General features: G+C 50.5%; 1 protein-coding gene across 2 annotated transcripts in view; it reads right to left on the bottom strand.

Annotated features, from left to right (window-relative positions):
• COL15A1 (collagen type XV alpha 1 chain) overlaps nucleotides 1–17,608 on the bottom strand; it is a 108,335-nt gene that overhangs the window by 68,757 nt on the left and 21,970 nt on the right. For both annotated transcript variants that reach the window (XM_040481801.1, XM_040481800.1), the window contains exon 3: nucleotides 1,139–1,686. In XM_040481801.1, coding sequence (XP_040337735.1) covers nucleotides 1,139–1,686 — 548 coding nt within the window. The remainder of the gene's footprint in view (nucleotides 1–1,138; nucleotides 1,687–17,608) is intronic.

Here is a 17,608-nt window from a genome sequence, read left to right as displayed (position 1 = left end):
TTTTAGCTTCTTAAGATTCACTCACTGTGTCCCCACGTACTGCAAATATACCTGAGCTCTGCCACATGGTACCGTCCTGTACCAGTTAGGTGAGGTATCAGAAGCATGGGTGCTGACTAAATGCGTGACTACGATAACATAGGGATTTTCTTTAGAATGGCTTATTCATAAAAGCCCATTTTGACAGGAAAGTCAATTTTCTGCTATTTTTTCAGGGCACATTGTCTAAAAGGTGAGAGAGAAATGACCTGTCACTCTGGCATTCTAGCTTACTCCACCTTTGCAGAAATTACTTCAATGTAACCGCTGCCCCTCTCCAAAGGAAAAGTCACTGAAGGAATAATAAGCCTTCCTCTTTTTCCAATGCCTTAAAAATGCACAAAGAGGGCACTTGGGTGGCTCAGTCAGTTAAGCATCCCACTTCAGCTCAGATTACGATCTCATTGTTAGCGGGTTTGGGCCCCACATCGGGCTCTGTGCTGACGGCTCAGAGCCTGGAGCCTGCTTCAGCTTCTGTGTCTCCCTCTCTCTCTGCCCCTCCCCTGCTCATGCTGTCTCTCTCTCTCTCTCTCTCTCTCTCTCTCTCAAAAATAAAATAAATACACATTTTTTTAAAAATGCACAAAGAGCTTCCACTCAGGCTATCCCACTTAAATCTACAACTCCATGGTGTAGGTCTTCTTATCCTAGTGTACAGATAAGAAAACCCAGAGAATCCACACTCTGAAGTCATCAGGCTAAAGTGGAAACTTAGCACCAGAATCTAGGTTTGGGGTTCTAGGACTAGGACTCTCCACACCACCCACACACGCCTCCTTGAGGCTGTAAGGATAAGACAATAACGAGGGGGCGCCTGGGTGGCTCAGCTGGTTAAGCGTCAGACTCTATCTCCATAGGGGTCATGATCTCACAGTTTCGTGAGTTCCAGCCCCACATCAGGCTCTGCACTTGACAGTGCAGGGTCTGCTTGCGATTCTCTCCCTCCACTCTCTCTGCCCCTCCATTTGCGATCTCTCTTTCTCTCTCTCGAAATAAATAAACATTAACAAATATTTTTAAAAATAATTAACAGGAATAGTTGCTTATGTTTATCGCGTGGTGTCCACTGGCCTCCCTGATCTGCGAGGCTTGGACTCACGGTGAATCTCTCCAGCCCCGTGGCTCCTGCATTGCCCACGAAGATTCCTGCACTGGGCTCGAAAGCCAAGGCCCGGGAAGACCGCTGGAAGGGGACGTGGCTGTGCTCCTCACAGTCCATGAAGAGGGTCACTTCCTCGCCCTGGACAATCACTGCAAAGCGGTTCCACCTGTGGGTCATCACGGGCACTAGGAAGGCAGCAGCCTCGTGGGACACGTGGGAGCCTGGCTCTGTGTAGTAGAGGATGATCCGCTGGCGGCCATCCTCCACACCCGAGAGCCGCAGGCCCAGGTAGATGACCTTCTGGAAGGCATCCGTGATAGCAAAGAGCACACCGCCTGTGGCGCTGCTGGGCTTCACCGTGACGGTGATGGCAAAGTCCCTGAAGAAGGTGGGAGGGATGAGGGTCCTGGCCGGGCGGCCGACGTTGGCACCAGGCCCGAAGCTGTAGGCTGGGAAGCCACCATAGCCCGTGACAAAGGACACAGATGAGGGCAGGGGGACACCGATGAGCTCCGTGAGGTCCAGGTGGCCCGGAGAAACCGATTCTGCAGGGAAGGAGACAGAGGCCATGCCTTACACATATATTCTACCATGCTTGGAAATGAAATAAAAACTCACAAATGAAATGGGATTCCTCGGAACCCCACAGTAGTGCCTTAATTACTGGCTTTCAAACTTTTTTTGACAATGACCCACAATAAGAAATGCATTTACATTGCAACACAATATTCCCCCTTCAATAGACATATACCTGTAACACTGAAACCAATGTTTCAGAAAATATTATTATTTTTTTAATTTTTTAAATGTTTATTTATTTTTGAGACAGAGAGAAACAGAGCATGAACGGGGGAGGGTCAGAGAGAGAGGGAGACACAGAATCTGAAGCAGGCTCTGGGGTCTGAGCTGTCAGCACAGAGCCCAACACAGGGCTCGAACTCACGGACCGTGAGATCATGACCTGAGCCGAAGTCAGAAGCTCAACTGACTGAGCCACTCAGGCGCCCCAACATTATTTATTTTTAATACCCACCAGGCACTCTGATATTTTCCTCTGTTTCAGAATTCTTCTCTTTTATTTTCTTAAAAGCATGCTGGCAACGACTCACTACATTGATTTCATTAACCACTAAAAGGTCCTGACCTACAGTTTGGAAAACTTTGAAAAATATCTCCTAGAATATTCCTAGAATATATGATGTTCTCCCATCGACTCAAAGACTGTTCCTCATTTCTTTCTATAAAACTGGGTAAGTTTGTTTTGTTTGTTTAGAATGAGGTCTACTGTTGAAGTGTCCCAGGGTGCGGGGGACAAGTAGGGACAAAGCGAAGTGTTCCCAGACCTCAGGGCAATGAAATTCACATCATCATCATCATCATCATCACCATCATCATCGTGGACATTCCCTGAGCTCTCATTCTGTGCCCGACCCTGCTCTGAACTCTTCACACACGTCAGTTCATTTAATCCTCACGACAACTCTGGGAGGGTAGGTGCTGTTAACCTCATTTTACTTCCAAGAGAAGTTAAGAAATTTGCCCAAGGTAAGTTCCCTCAGAGGTCAAAGCCAGGGCAACTGACCCCAGAGTCTGAGCTCTTACTGATACCGCAGGGCTGCACTGTGGCGGCCTGGAAAGGCCCCCAGGCTCAGGAGCCTTGGTGCGCTGGGAGCAGACTCTGGGTTGGCTTGCAGGGATGTGCACCCGGTCCCGAGGGGATACCCACCATGCCAGCAGTGTGACAGGAAGGCAGGTCTCAGGGACTGGTGGACAGGACCCCTGCAGGCAGGACAATGGACATGCAGGACCTTATGGCCTCAGAAGTGAAGCCAGATCCTGAGGATTCAGCCCCATGAGGAGGTCTGGAGTGAGGGAGGGTCAGAGTGGAGCAGGGTCCTTCCCCAGAGACCAAGGGGCAGAGCAGATACCTGGTGACTGCCTGGGCTACGGCCAAAAGCCAGAGGATCCTGAGAGCCTGAGTGACCACGGGGGACTTGGGTTTGTGTCCAGAGAAGACCCAAGCCACTCAAGGGTGCCATGAGTAAAGCCCTGCCTGACGAATCAAGCTTGCCTCTCAGTTTACACCTTGCCCCTGTCTGACTGGACAACTAACCAGCTGTGTGACCTTGGGTGAGTCATTTCACTGCTCCAAGACTGGGTCTCCTTCAACGATATGGGCCCCACGAAAATGATGAAATGACACCATCCACGTAACCCTGGTAAATAGGGTGGCAATGCATTGAACATTCACTATTCTTTCCTTTTATTTCATCCACTCAGCAAGCCCGAGTTATTGCCCCCACTGTGCTGACAGGGAGAAAAGAAGGCCAAGATGGGGTGGGGTGGGGGGGGGTGGCCTGGACACCCTGTCTCTGTGCCCCTGAACTCCCCATACAGATTATAAAAACAACCGGGTTTTTCATACGGGATTTTACTTAGTCCTCACTGCAGCCCCGGGACTGCCAGTCTCCCACCCTACAGATGAAGAACCCAGGCTTGGGAAGACGGAATGACTCCCTGAGTTACACAGTAAAAGTGGCAGGTGTTTTCAAGCCGTGACTGGTCTGACCTCAGGTTGGTTCACTGCCCAGTCTCATAAGCTGGGCGGGGGTTGGGGGGGGGCGGTGCTCCGTCCCAGGGGCCTGGGGGTAGCCCAACCTCATCTGCCTGCCATGCCAATGACCCTTTAGCAGCATGACGGTGCAACTGAAGCTCTGGGTGATCGAGGAAAACCCAAACTTCCCTGGAGGATGGGAGAGAGAGAGATGTCCTGACTCCAGGGCCCCACTCCCCAGCACCCCCAGAGAAGGCCACACAAAGTCAGCAGCTAGCCCGCGTGTGTGTGTGCGTGGGTCACAAAATTATTACGGAATAGTTTGGACATACCAAAAAAGTGTAAATCATAATATGAGACACATATTAAATGTTAAAATGGTCAATTTTGTGCCTTTATGTCTTGCCATCATTTTATTTATTATTTATTGACTTGTTGATTTTTCATTTACATTGAAGTTAGCATAGAGTGCAATAATGATTTCAGGAGTAGATTCCAGTGATTCATCCCGTCTGTATAACACCCACTGCTCATCCCCACAAGTGTCTTCCTTAATGACCCTTTCCCATTTAGCCCACCCCCCCCCCACAGCCCCTCCAGTAACCCTCTGCTTGTTCTCTTAGGTTTTGTCCCCCTCCCTGTTTTTATACGATTTTTGCTTCCCTTCCCTTGTGTTCACCTGTTCTGTGTCTTGAAGTCCTCAAATGAGTGAAGTCATATATTTGTATTTCTCTGACTGACTTACTTCGCTTAGCATAATCCCCTTTAGTTCCACCCACATGGTTGCAAATGTCTTGCCATCATTTCGAAAGGGAGTAACTGTATGTGAGGACTGAAGGAAACAGCATGAGGTGCTGGCACATGCTCAATCAATGGTGGGAATTATCATCCTCATAATCGTCATCGTCATCATCATTGACTTTCAGGTTCAGAAAGGAATCTCAGAGGTCCCCCAATATGATCCCTACCTGAGATGTGTGAACCCCACACTGTCCAAGATGGCAGCCATTACAAGTGTGGCTGTTGGGCACCTGAAATACAGGTCATCGCAACTGACCTGTGCCGTCAGTGTAATATACAAACTAGATTTCAAAGACTTAGTTTGGAAAAAAGTCTTAGGAAAAATATCTCATGAATAATGTGTACATTGATTACATGTTGAAATGATAATTAGGGGAAGGACTGAGTTGAACAGAATACATTATTAAAACAATTTCTGAGGAATATTATGAGGAACAGGCATGTGTCCATCACTCTGCTTAAGAAAGTACTGATTCAGGGGCACCAGGGTGGTTCAATCGGTTAGGGGGCCGACTTTCGGCTCAGGTCATGATCTCACGGCTCGTGGGTTCGAGCCCCACATCAAGCACTGTGCTGACACCTCAGAGCCCAGAGCCTGCTTTGGGTTCTGTGTCTCCCTCTCTCTCTGCCTCTTGCCCGCTCACATTCTGTCTCTCTCTCTCAAAAATGAATAAACGTTAAAAAAAAGGGGGGGGGGGGGAGAAAGTATTGGTTCAGCAGAAGCTCTCACCACTCTCCAGTCCTATTCTGCTGGCCATGCCCCAAAGACAGCCTCTCTGAGGGATGTGGTGTGTATACTCCCATGCATGTCTTTGTATGTTTACGATGTGAGCATGCATGTGTCTGTGACAGAATGCAGAACCACTGTGAGCATCTCTAAACCTCATGTCAGTGTTGGTATGCTGCACGTATGCCTTCTGACACTTTTTTCCCCATGAAAAATTGTTATTTTTTTAAATGTTTCATTTATTTATTTTGAGGGGGGGAGGGGGAGAGCGCCCGGGGGGGGGGGGAGAGAATCCCAAGCAGGCTCCACGCTGTTCCACGCTGTCAACAGAGAGCCCAATGAGGAGCTCAATCTCACAAACCGTTAGATCATGACCTGAGCCAGCATCAAGAGTTGGATGCTTAACCAACTGAACCATCCAGGTGCCCCTCAGCATTGTATTTTTAAGACTGATCTGTGTTGATGCAGGAGGCTCTGGATCTCATATTTTCACAACAGCACTCTATGGTATAAACAAGCCATACAGAGTGGCTCACTTTTCTGCTGATGGCAAGGGAGATTTTCATCACTCTTCAAAACACTTACTGCTATGTACTTCCTTCCACACATCTCCTCGTGCTCACCTGTGCAGGCAATTCCACCCGAATCATTGGGTGACATGGGGATGTACACCTGCATCTTCACTGAATGCTGCTAAAATGTCCTCTGAAGTTCTCTGAAGTGCTACTTTTTAAAATTAGGACGTAAGTGACACATGTAACACTGTGTAAGCTTAAGGTATATAATGTGTTGATTTCATACATTTAAACGTTGCAATATATACATACGTGTATATATAGGTATACCTATTAGCTTTAGCTAAAACCTCCGTTAACATCACATAACTATCGTTGTGTGTGTGGCGAGAACGTTTAAGACGCCACTGTGCCGTCTGACATGCCCACCAGCAGCGTATTCTTACCAACATTTAGGGGAGGCAGGGAGATGCGATATGGGAGCAGTCTGTGGGGCTTTTCAGCTATAGCAATAATGTTTACTTCCTAAACTAAGCATTATTCAAAAGAAGTATTCATTGTAGTAATCTTTGTAGACCACGTCTTGGAAAATATTTCACAACATTTTAGTGAAAACAATGACCCATCCTCAACAAAAGAGCAAACGTGATCATGTTGGTGCCCTGCCGAGAGTCTACTATGGCCACCCGGGGCCCTCAGCGTGAGAATCAGGCTGCTGCCTCCTGGCTCCAGAAGGCTCTGTGGTCTGGATGCAGCCACGCTCCCTACTCCCCAGCATGCCCTGACACAGGCCCTGGAGGGCCCTGCGCTGCTGCGGGTCCTCCCCTCCACGGCAAGCACGTCTCCCTCGGCCACCCACACCACCTGCCCCCCTCAGCTCTTCTGCCAGAACTCCTTCTCACCCTGCATGACCCAGCCCTGGCCTCACCTCCCCGGAAATCCCTTGTCTCACCTCCTGCACCCACACCCTCCCCCTCCCCTCTGGAAGTTGCATTAGAAGCCCTCTCAACCCACGCTGGGGTCCCCCATCATAGTTCTCAACACACTGCATGTCACTGTGGGGTCACTTGTCTCTCCCCATCAGACAGTGAGGACAAGGACCACGCCATCCATCTCTGTGTTCCCAGTATCCAGCCTAATTCTGATGAGTGAATGAAGGAAGGAATGAATGAACAAATAAATGACTGCATGACTAAAATCAAACTCCTCATTTAAAAAAGGTGAAACTGGGGGCGCCTGGGTGGCGCAGTCGGTTAAGCGTCCGACTTCAGCCAGGTCACGATCTCGCAGTTCGTGAGTTCGAGCCCCGCGTCGGGCTCTGGGCTGATGGCTCGGAGCCTGGAGCCTGTTTCCGATTCTGTGTCTCCCTCTCTCTCTGCCCCTGCCCCGTTCATGCTCTGCCTCTCTCTGTCCCAAAAATAAATAAACGTTGAAAAAAAAAATGTTTAAAAAAGGTGAAACTGGGGTTAAAAGAGGGAACAGATTGTTGGCTACGAACTCAGATCTGATCCTCAATCCAAGGCTTTTCCTCTCCAGTTTGCAACTTGCATTAAAACAGGAATTAATTTTAAGTAGGAGAAACCCCAGAAGGCGTAAATGAAAAGGCTGATAAATCTGGTTAAATTTAACTGCACAGAAATTCTTAAAGTTCTGCACAGGGGAAAAAAAAAAAAATCCCACAATGTCAAATAAAATCTCAAACTGGACAAAAATATTTGCCACATATGCCACAGACAACAAACTAGTTACCTAATACACAAAACAGATGAATCCACAGGAGAGCCACAACCAAGTGGAAAGATGGGAAAAGAATAGGAAATTCTTGCCACCGTAAAAAAAAAAAAAAAAAAAAAAAAAAAAAAGAAAAGAAAAAAGAAAATGGCTCTTCAACCTCTCGGAAGACACTCACGCTCATTCAGAATGAGAGAAATGCAAGTTAAGGCTACGCAGAGACACCATTTTCCCTCTCAGACTGGCAAACATCAGAATGTCAGAACGCTGAGTCGGCAAGGGTGCAAGGAACGGGCCATCCCCACCTCTCTACCCTCGATGGGCCGTTGGGACCATCAATGCGTATGATGTTTGTGGGAGGCGCTCTGGCAATATTCATCAAAATGAAAAGTACTCCTTGATCCAGAAGTTATACTTCTATGGATTTTTTTTTTTTAACGGATGAAGTTCCGTACGTGAAATAGAAAGCACGTACAAGAACGTTCATGGCAGCATTGTTTAAAATGTATCTAACTGTCCATCTTTGGTGGCATCACCAGTTTTGATACACCATGCAGCCTTTGAAAAGGGTGATTCCTTAGGTACCAATACAAAATAATCAACAAGATGTATTAAGTAAAAACAGACCCCCAAAAAGGGGTGCAGAACAGAATCACTATCAGTTGGAAATGCATACATTGATACATATTTCCCATACAAATATATATATTTTAAAATATATATTAGAATATCTCTAGAAAGATACAGAAGAAACTAGGACCAGAGACTGTCTCTAGGGAGGGGAGGTGGTGGGTGGGGAATAAGAACACACTTTCTTTTCTCTCGATACTCTTTTGTACTTTTTGAAATTTTATACCATATACATGGTGTGAAAAAGACATTTGCATATTGTAAAGGCATTAACTCCTTCCATCCCCTTTTAGAAACTATAAAACCTTTTCTTCTTGCTTTTCCTCCCTCAGATACAGCCTGTCTTTGTACCGAAAGAAAGGGGGAAGGGAAAGAGTGAAAAGAAAAGACATAGGAATGAAAGCAAACACCCCACTGAGATTTCTTTTCTCCCCTCCACGGTTTAAAGATAAAAACAAAACAAAACCAAATGCACCCTGCTGACAGCCGTGCTTTCTTCTTCCCTGACCCAGTGTAAAGCTCTTCCTCCTGTTCGAATCTCCCCCCTACTGAGAAGAAGAGAAACCCCTTTCTGGTGGGATGGTCCAGGTTTGGACAATGTGTCCTTCCACAGGGAGTAAATGGGCCAGAGCCGCTCATCCAGTCACTGGCTTGTTTCCAAATGGTGTCCTGAGGGTTTCAGGGACAGGTGGGGGTTCAGGGGACCTGGAGGCAGAGGCAGAGAGGCCAGGAAGCCTGTTTCAACCAGCCCAGCGCGGCCATGGCTGGTACAGCCCAGGCTTCCACGTGGCCACTCTGGAAATTCTTTAGTCCCAAAAGAATCCTGCTTTAAAAAAAAAAAAAAAAAAAATCACAAATCCATCCAACCTCCTTGCTTTATAAACAGGAAAATGGATGGTCAGGTAGGGAGCTCCGTGACTATGAGCCACAGCCAGGAAGTAGCAGATGAGCAGCGAGCAAGGATGGACAGAGGGGAGGTGTGATTCTGCCCCACTGCCCCAGCCCCTTCCGGGCCCAGGCGGTTGGTTGGCCAGCTGGAGAGTGGGCAGAGGAAGCCACCTGCAGAGGAGAGTTCCTGGCATTGGACAGAGCTGGGTTCAGATCCAGTCTTTGCCATTTACCAAGTGGGCAGCCTCTGGGTGGATGACTTAGTGGAGATGTGGGGACATTCAGCCATTCTCACACGTGGGGATCCAACAAAACGAAGGGTGGGAATTGCAAATGCTCAGTAGCAACCAGGGATTCTATTTGATTTGAAAGGTATAAGCTTAGCCAAAAGCAAAGTGTGCAATGGGAACCCTTCCTAATCGCCCCTGCCCTCCTGCTGCCCAGGTCCCAGCTGCGTGAGGGAAGACAAGTGTGCAGGGGCCTGGCGACAGGCCTTGTTTCCACTGGGTTGGCCACAGAGAGAGCCAAGCTACAATCTACAGGAAGCCCGAGTCAGTCCAGCTCTGCTCTCAGCAACCCCTACCTCCCTCCAAACACAGCGTCCCACAGCATGGCGTGGTGGGGAGCGACCCCTGGCCTAGAATGACCCATGCTCACGGCTGCGCTGGGCCTGCTGGCTCATTTTTCCTTGGCTTGGGCGGGAGGGCCACCTGCTCTGGTGGCCACCAGGGAGGGGAGAGAGAAGCCAGGGAGCCAAGACAAACAGGCCCAGCAACTTGGTCCACAGGCTTGTCCTGGGATGGCTCTGTGCTGGGCGGGAAGCGGGGAGGGCGTGGGGATCACAGCTGGTGGGAAGACATCCCGCCATCCTGGGGGCTCCAGTTCAGAGGGGGCAGTGCGAAGGGAGGTGGCGGTGTGGGGGAGGGGGGGAGCCGATCCTGGAACTCTCTGGCCTCAGGAGCTTCGGGCCCTTGGTGGGAGGGGGCCACACTTCTCCACAGATAATAACACCTATCTCATAAAACAGCCCTGTCACTTGAGTGAACTAATACACCTAAAATGTTTAGCACCCAGGAAGTGCCAGGTTCAGAGTCCAAGGCCCTGGTTAAGGTCAGTGACATGAGGCTGAGGCTCCACATCTAAGAAGGACCTCACTGCTCCTTCATCTCCTGGAGACCCACACGCTGCCTCATTTCCATGGGGTTAGGTCTATGGGGCCAGGAAGCCCTCTGGGCACAGCCCTCTGGGCCCAGGTGGGGGAGGCAGGGCTCATAAGTTGAGTGCCAGCTCTGCCACTGACTCCACCTGTGCTCTCCTGGGCAAGCTGTTCTCCCTCCTGACCGCCGTTTTCCCATGTGCACTTCCAGGAGTTAGACGAGATGGGATCTCAGAGCCGGAGCCGTTCTGACGTATCCTAGGTATCTTCACTGCCTTCCAAATACCTCCTGGGGCTGATTCCGGCTTCAGTCTTGATCTCTCCCTTCATCAATGCATAGGGATAGCTTCATCTCCAGTGGTGGTTTTTCAACACACTTTTCCAATTCATGAATTGATAACACTTATAAAGCCCCCAATTTCTGCCTGCGTGCCATGGGGGATACGACACTGAATCTAGAGTGCAGGTGCCCAAGAAGCTCATGATCTAGGTGTCTTGGTTAGCAGTCACCTATTCATGCTACTTACAAGCCCAAAGCCTTCAATGGCTCCCCAGTGCCTTCAAGATCAAGTCAAAATTACACTGAAGAGAACCTTGGCTGCATTTCTTCATTGTCTCTTCCCCTCTCTCTGTCTCTGCTTATGCTGTTCCTTCTAGTTCCCAACTTCTCACAGCTGAGTCGTCCAAGCTTGCTCAGCTGCACTCCAAGACACCAAGCCCTACTCTCACCCTATGCACAGAGCCACACGCATCAATCCCTCCTCTAAATACTCAAATCAGGGCATACAGCAGGCAGGCAGTGCCGTGGCCTGATGAAAGGGCAAAGACAGATGCACAGGGGCCTCTCTCCCCTCCAGTCTTTGGCTCAGGCTCCTGAGAACAGCTCTGGGCAGCCCCTCCCAAGGGCACAAGGAGGAGGGATCAGAAAGCTTTAGAGATGGACCAGGCAGAGGAAAATCTGAACAGTCACTGCAGGGTGCAACTTTCCTCCCAGGGGTCCAAAGCCGGTTTCCATGGAAACCAGGGCAGATTCCTAGCAATGAAGAAACAAACAGGGCAGGGTTCAGGTTTTCCTTCCACACAGATGACAGCAACCTGGCCAGAGGAGGTGATGAACAGGAGCCCTTCCCTCTCCTCCTCACAGCCACAGACTCTAGGGCATCTGGTATTTCTCTTCCACAGTCAAGCCTCAGTTTCTCTTTCTGTGCAATGGGCTGGTTCAGCCCTTCCATCTGTGGGGTGCTGAAGCAGTGCCTAGGACAAGCCTGGGCTTTGGAGCCTTGCCTCCCTGGGGAACTGTATTTGGCTTCGCAAAGCTCCATCTCACAGATGATCATCTGGGACCTGAGCCCAGCGCTCGCGCTTGTTAGCATTTAAGGCCGGAAGGAGCTAAGGAGCGTTCCTCTGGCTCCGGGTCAACAAGGGCTGCAGAGAAGCCAGACCGGGAGGGAGGCTGAGGACACCCCAGGATCCTGCATGGCAGCGGCCCCTGGTGGCCACATGGAGAACGACGCCTCCATGAAACCCAAGGCTTCCCAGGCTACAGCTGTGAGGGACACTGCCTGGGCCCGGGGAAGTGGGAGAACGGGGATCCCAACAACCAGAATCAGAGTCAGAGGTCCGGGAGGGTCCCAAGAGAGCAGGTCTGAGGTCACACAGGTTGCTGTGGTCAAGCCACACCTAGAAATTAGATGCCTACCTCCTACGCTGCCGGTGGGAAAGCCAAAGGTGTCCCGCCCACACGTCTCTCATTTCCACCTATGGCTGTGAAGACCCACAGAACACTTTATTCAGCTTAAATGGGGACTAAAGACTCCTTCAGGCTGGTTGGCGTATTCCACTGGGTGCAGGGGTGCAGAGGATCCTACTCCCTGCCCCCTACTGGGGCTGGAGCCAGTAGGCAACAATATGCAGGTAAAGTGGGGGTGACCACCCTGGGAACCCCAGCAGAGCCTCTCTGGCCTGGGTTTCCCTGCACCCAGGCCCCGGGGAGAGAGGAGTTCTCCAATACCTCCTTTGCTCCAGCAGCATAAACGGGGGAGCCTCAGAAAACCAAGCGTCCCTCCCCTTGCTCCTTCTCAGGCCATCCTGCCAGGGAGGCAGACATTCTTGCATCTTCTCAGGACCGCTCTTTCCCTTCCCTTTGGACATTCCTACAGGGACATGGCCCCTGAGGACTCTAGGTTATCAGAACAGACCTCCTGGCTTGTGGCTTCCCTTCCTCTGACTTCCCCAGAGAGACAGGGAGCTGGGAGTTCAGCAAGCCACAGACTCTATGCAGGAAGAGCACAGCTCACCATCTGGAGAAGCAGTTTCCTCCACTACACGGCCACCCAAAGGCTATGTGCCATGTACAAGGTCTCCTTGTGCACATCTCCACTAATGGGGAGTTCATCTCTCTCCTGACAACCCTGACCACTGCTGGACAATCTTTAGTCCTCAGAACTTTCTCCTGATGGAACCAGGCATATCTCCCTTAGCTTGCACCCGCCTGGCTGGGCCCTGCTCGGCACTCTGGGACCACACACAAGTCGGCCTTGACTTTTGCATCATGGCCTCAGAAGCATGAGGCAAGGGAAACGGCCGGCCTGGGAGGCAGACTGCCACTAGCTCAATGTATAATCTTGAGCAATCCCTTCTCCTCTCTGAGCCTCAGGCTGATGGTTTCCAGAGGCCCCTGCCAGGTCTGCGAGTCTCCGATTCGGCGTCCTTCTTTTCTCCTGCCTGTTTCCCAGTTCCTCTAACCACTCTTAACCGTCCATTCCTCCAGCCCACAGCCTTCAGGCCTGGAAGGAATGACTACAACAGGGAGCAGAACAAAGCCAGTCCTCCCCACAAACTTCCTGGTCTTTGGGCAGCAGAGCCTGGCCAGAGGCGTGGAGCACTGTGCCCAGGAAAATGTTACAACTCTGCCTGTGAGGAAGCATCGCCCCACCCAGGCGGGAGCCCACAGAGGCTCCCAGCTCTACCTGACTCCCTTCTCGAAGGAAAAGGGACACAACAGAATTCATGCTGCATGGGATCCTTCTGCACCCAGCAAAGATGCAAAAGCCTCTTAGAAAAACCTACCACCCAATGCATTTCTTAGAAAAAGAACCATTTTCCTGCCAGGGAAAAAAGTCCTGGATCAACTTAGAAAGGAGACCTGGGTTTGGCAACAATCAAAGACCTCATTTTTCTGAATTACAGAGGAGCATTTTTCTACATGTAAGCTTAGAACGCCTCCTTCCCTTTTCCGGTTTTCATATATAGCATAGGAATTTTCATGCTCAATGAAGTTACTGTGTGAGCTCTCCTCTCTCACTCTCTCTCTTTCTCTCTCTCTCTCTGTCTCTGTCTCTCTTGCTTTCTTGTGCTCTCAGGCCTTTGGCCTAAACTGAGAGAGGGATGGTTTTGAAGGTGCCTGGATGTGGGCGGAGACAGGCAAGGTGTGGGCACTGTGGCTTGGCCACCCCACCCACCCGGCAGGAAGGAGAGGCCATTTCCCCACTCAGCACCTGCTTCAGCTTCCAAAGCATCCTCTCACCTGAGCCCCCACCAGAAAGGAGGCGAGGCAGTGATCATTCTCTCATTTCAAAGAGGAGGAAATTAAGCCCCAGAGAGGGGAAGTAACTTACTTGAAGCCCAGGGCAGGACTCAGCACGGAAGACTCAGTACTAGGCTCTGCCCGTTACAACCCATGGCCTCCCGGTTGCCCTTGGGACCCCTCCAGGTGCACCTGCACACCTCTGTGTCCTCATAGTCCCCACCCATCCCTCCACCCAAACACACCCATCGCTCTGCACTCTGGTGGTGAGTTCCCTTCTCTCTCTGATATGACTACATATGGGCATAGACCATGCGGACCCGTCTCAGCCCCCAGTACCAGAAGAGCCTAGAAAGGATGACCTAGGAATGCAGACAAGAAGGAAGCACAGCAACAGCTAAGATTTACTGTGGGCTTGCTGCGTGGCAGGCACCGTTTAATGACCTTTCCATGAATCATTTCATTTTCCTCCTGATTATGAGATAGATAATATTATTATCCCCATTTTACAGGTTTACAGACTAAGTCTTGGAGAATTAATTACCATTCTAAGGCCATGAGGATAATAAATGATTAAGGTCAGGATTCCAATCAGAATGGGTGGTATACCGTGGCGGGAAGGTTCCAGCCCTGGCCACACATCACAGTCACCCAGGGAGCTTTAAAAAAGACATAGGTCTGCCCCTCCAGCCTGGCCCTGTGGGCTCAGTGTCTTCTAGGGTCTGGCCTGGGTAAGTCTGATGCCCTCTCCCAGTTGGCAGCCACAGGTAAGGGTACCCCCCCACCCCCATCTCCAGGCTTTGCTAGCAGACAGACCTGGGCTGGAGTCCTGAGTTTGCCACTACCCTGTGTGTGACCCTGTGGAAGCCACTTCACTCCTCTGGGCTGTATGTGGGCCAGGAACAGAGGCTGGCTCAGAGTCATAGTGAGGATGGACAACACAGTGAGGGCTGCGCCTAGCAGGGGGCTGGTGCGTCTAGAACTCAGCACCCACTGGCTGACTCTGGGCCCCGTGCTTCCATGCCCTCGCCACACAGCCTCCAACTGTTAACCATTACAGAATTAGTAATATAACTGGATAAGTAGGCCCAGCAACTAAGGAACTAAAGAGTTTAGCCTGGAGAGAGTACAGTATGACTCGCTCATTCTGAGACCCAGGTCTGCTCACTACCACCTCCTAGACACACACACACACACACACACACACACACACATGCACGTGTATGCTACCCACTCAGACTAGGCAGAAATTGGCTCCAGTGCAAGAGTAATATGCGAGCCTCAGGAAGCATGCAGTGAGCCCTGCTGTCTTATTGCAGTGAGGGTCTTGTCTTCAGACCCCTCCTTCACCCCTTTTCCAAACTTGTTCCAGAAAACTGGGTACAGAGCCATTCAAGGGCCCACGTGCACCAGGTGGCACATGAAGGCCAGCAGGTGTGGGCAGGAGTGAGCATCTGGGAAGAGTTTTCTAGTCAACTCTTCTCGATTTATGGACCTTCCTTTTCCATTTGGGGAACAAAGACTCTTTGAGTGTGATGAGGGCCTTGAATCCTGAGGATGACATCAACTGAAATGAGTCATCACTCCCAGCAGGCAGCTCTGGAGGACTCCACTCAGGGCACCACAAGGAAAACTCATGGAAAATGGGCATGGAGGGGAAGGGGCCTGTCGGGGGCACAGGAGGGATGCCGGATGGGAACGTGCATTGGCCTGCTGGAAGTGGGCGCCCGGCAACCTGCAGCTCCTGAAAACTGCCAGGCTCAGCACTAGAAGGGGACAAAGAGCCAACAGCTGGAGGTCAAGCAGGGTCAGTGTGGACATCTGGACCAGAAGGTTTCAAACTTCATTCCCCAGGACCAGGGGTGGGGCTCAGGGGAGGGGGGGTGCACCGCAGGAGAGGGGAGATGGAGAAGGCCTGACTGTTGGGCTCCTAACACACACACGTATACAGCCACACGGACACACATAAACACAAAGCACACACTCACCTGTTTACAACACACCCACAAGCATACTCACACACACTAATGCATCTATTCATACACACACGTTCACATGCACACATACGCACCCTCTGACACCTCCACCCACACTCATCCCTCAGACACACTCATGCAGTCACATACACACTCATGTACTCACACACACACACACACACACATTCGTTCATGACACTCTCCCACACATTGACACACATTCGCACAAACTCACCTACCCTCATATGCACACTTGCACCAAAGCAACTCAGACTTCCTTTGTTGAACATATCCGGTTCCAGTCACAGCCTCATTCGAAGAAGGTTCTGTAGCTAAAAACCAACCAACCAACCAACCAACCAACAAAAAACCACCATCAAAACCCTTTCACATCACTGACATTCACGTTGAAGCATTGCAAGGGAAGACATGGGCCTAGGGCCCCACGGAGAGTCTGAAGCCCACTCTTCCTTCCCCCGCTACCTCTTTAAAGGTTTGGAGATGTTTGACGACACTTCCTACACACAGCGTTTAGGTTTCTCTAATGTGGGTACATTTTCCATATTTTCCCCCTCATCAGTAAAAAGCCTTCTCAGAATATCCGATTTGGGTCATGTCTTCACAAAGCACTGAAACCAACTGACTCATTTTCTTAGAAGCAATGCTAGAAACGGTTGCTCCATGAACAGCTGGCTTGCATACACGGCCAGATACACGGCACACAGCCTGGCACAGGCAGGTGCCCAATAAATGTCAGTTTCACGAACATACGAGTGCACGCATAGCAGGGGCTCATGTGTATTGAGCCCTGACTGTGTCCTGGGCACAAGGGCTTTACCATCATGGTGGTTCTCAGCTCTGGCTGCACAGAAGAATCACTGGAAGACTGCCAGAAATACTACTCCCCACGCCTCACTCCCAGATATTTCAATTCAGTTGGGCCATGGCCAGGGCTGGTGAAGCTGCACAAGCTCCCCAGCTGGTACTCATCCACAGCCCCTGAGTTCTTAACCTCACCCTTCTTGTGCCCAATCTACAGGTGTGGGGACAGAGGCAGAGAGAAGTTAAATAACTTGCCCAAGGGCACACAGCTATCAGGTCCCAGAACTGGTGGCTTTAAACCTTCATCTGTCTGGTGTGAGGAGTTGAGGGTTCATCTGCTCCTTTCCAGGAATGTCACTTCAATCTGAGTCTGATCCACTCCAGGAGCACACCCTGACCTCTTAGCCTTCAGTGGCCTCGGGCCCATCTGCTTCTCTATCCCCATCGCCCTGATAGCCCCTCCCCATGGCTCTTAGCATCAACACAGCATCTCCTACCAGCTACCAGAAACAGGGCTCTGTGCCAGCCAGAGACAGTCTCTCTTGGGCTTCCTCTTCTGCAGATCTGGGAGGGCCAGAGACTCCAGGCCTGCTGGCCCCTGGGAAGCCACAGCTCTCATCTTGGCTGACCGGACATATTTTCAGTGCTAGAAGGATCTCCAAGCATAATGGTGCTGGGGAGAAAGACAGCTTTGGCTTCAAATCCCAGCTCTGCATTTAAAAGCTGTGCAACTCTGGACAAAATGCTTCCCCTCTCTGAGCCTCAGATTCTAAATGTGTAGCACAGGAATAATGCCACCTGCTGTAGGAAAGAGTTTTGAGAATGCCCTGGGATCAGAAAACATGAATAGACACTTCTCTAAAGAAGACATCCGGATGGCCAACAGGCACATGAAAAGATGTTCAGCGTCGCTCCTTATCAGGGAAATACAAATCAAAACCACACTCAGGTATCACCTCACACCAGTCAGAGTGGCCAAAATGAACAAATCAGGAGACTAGAGATGCTGGAGAGGATGTGGAGAAACGGGAACCCTCTTGCACTGTTGGTGGGAATGCAAATTGGTGCAGCCGCTCTGGAAAGCAGTGTGGAGGTTCCTCAGAAAATTAAAAATAGACCTACCCTATGACCCAGCAATAGC

Source organism: Herpailurus yagouaroundi, unplaced genomic scaffold, assembly GCF_014898765.1.
Source record: "Herpailurus yagouaroundi ecotype Mexico unplaced genomic scaffold, PumYag 160, whole genome shotgun sequence".
NCBI classification, from domain to species: domain Eukaryota; kingdom Metazoa; phylum Chordata; class Mammalia; order Carnivora; family Felidae; genus Herpailurus; species Herpailurus yagouaroundi.
Note: the sequence above shows the minus strand (reverse complement) of the source record. Positions and strands in the feature narration are given on the sequence as shown.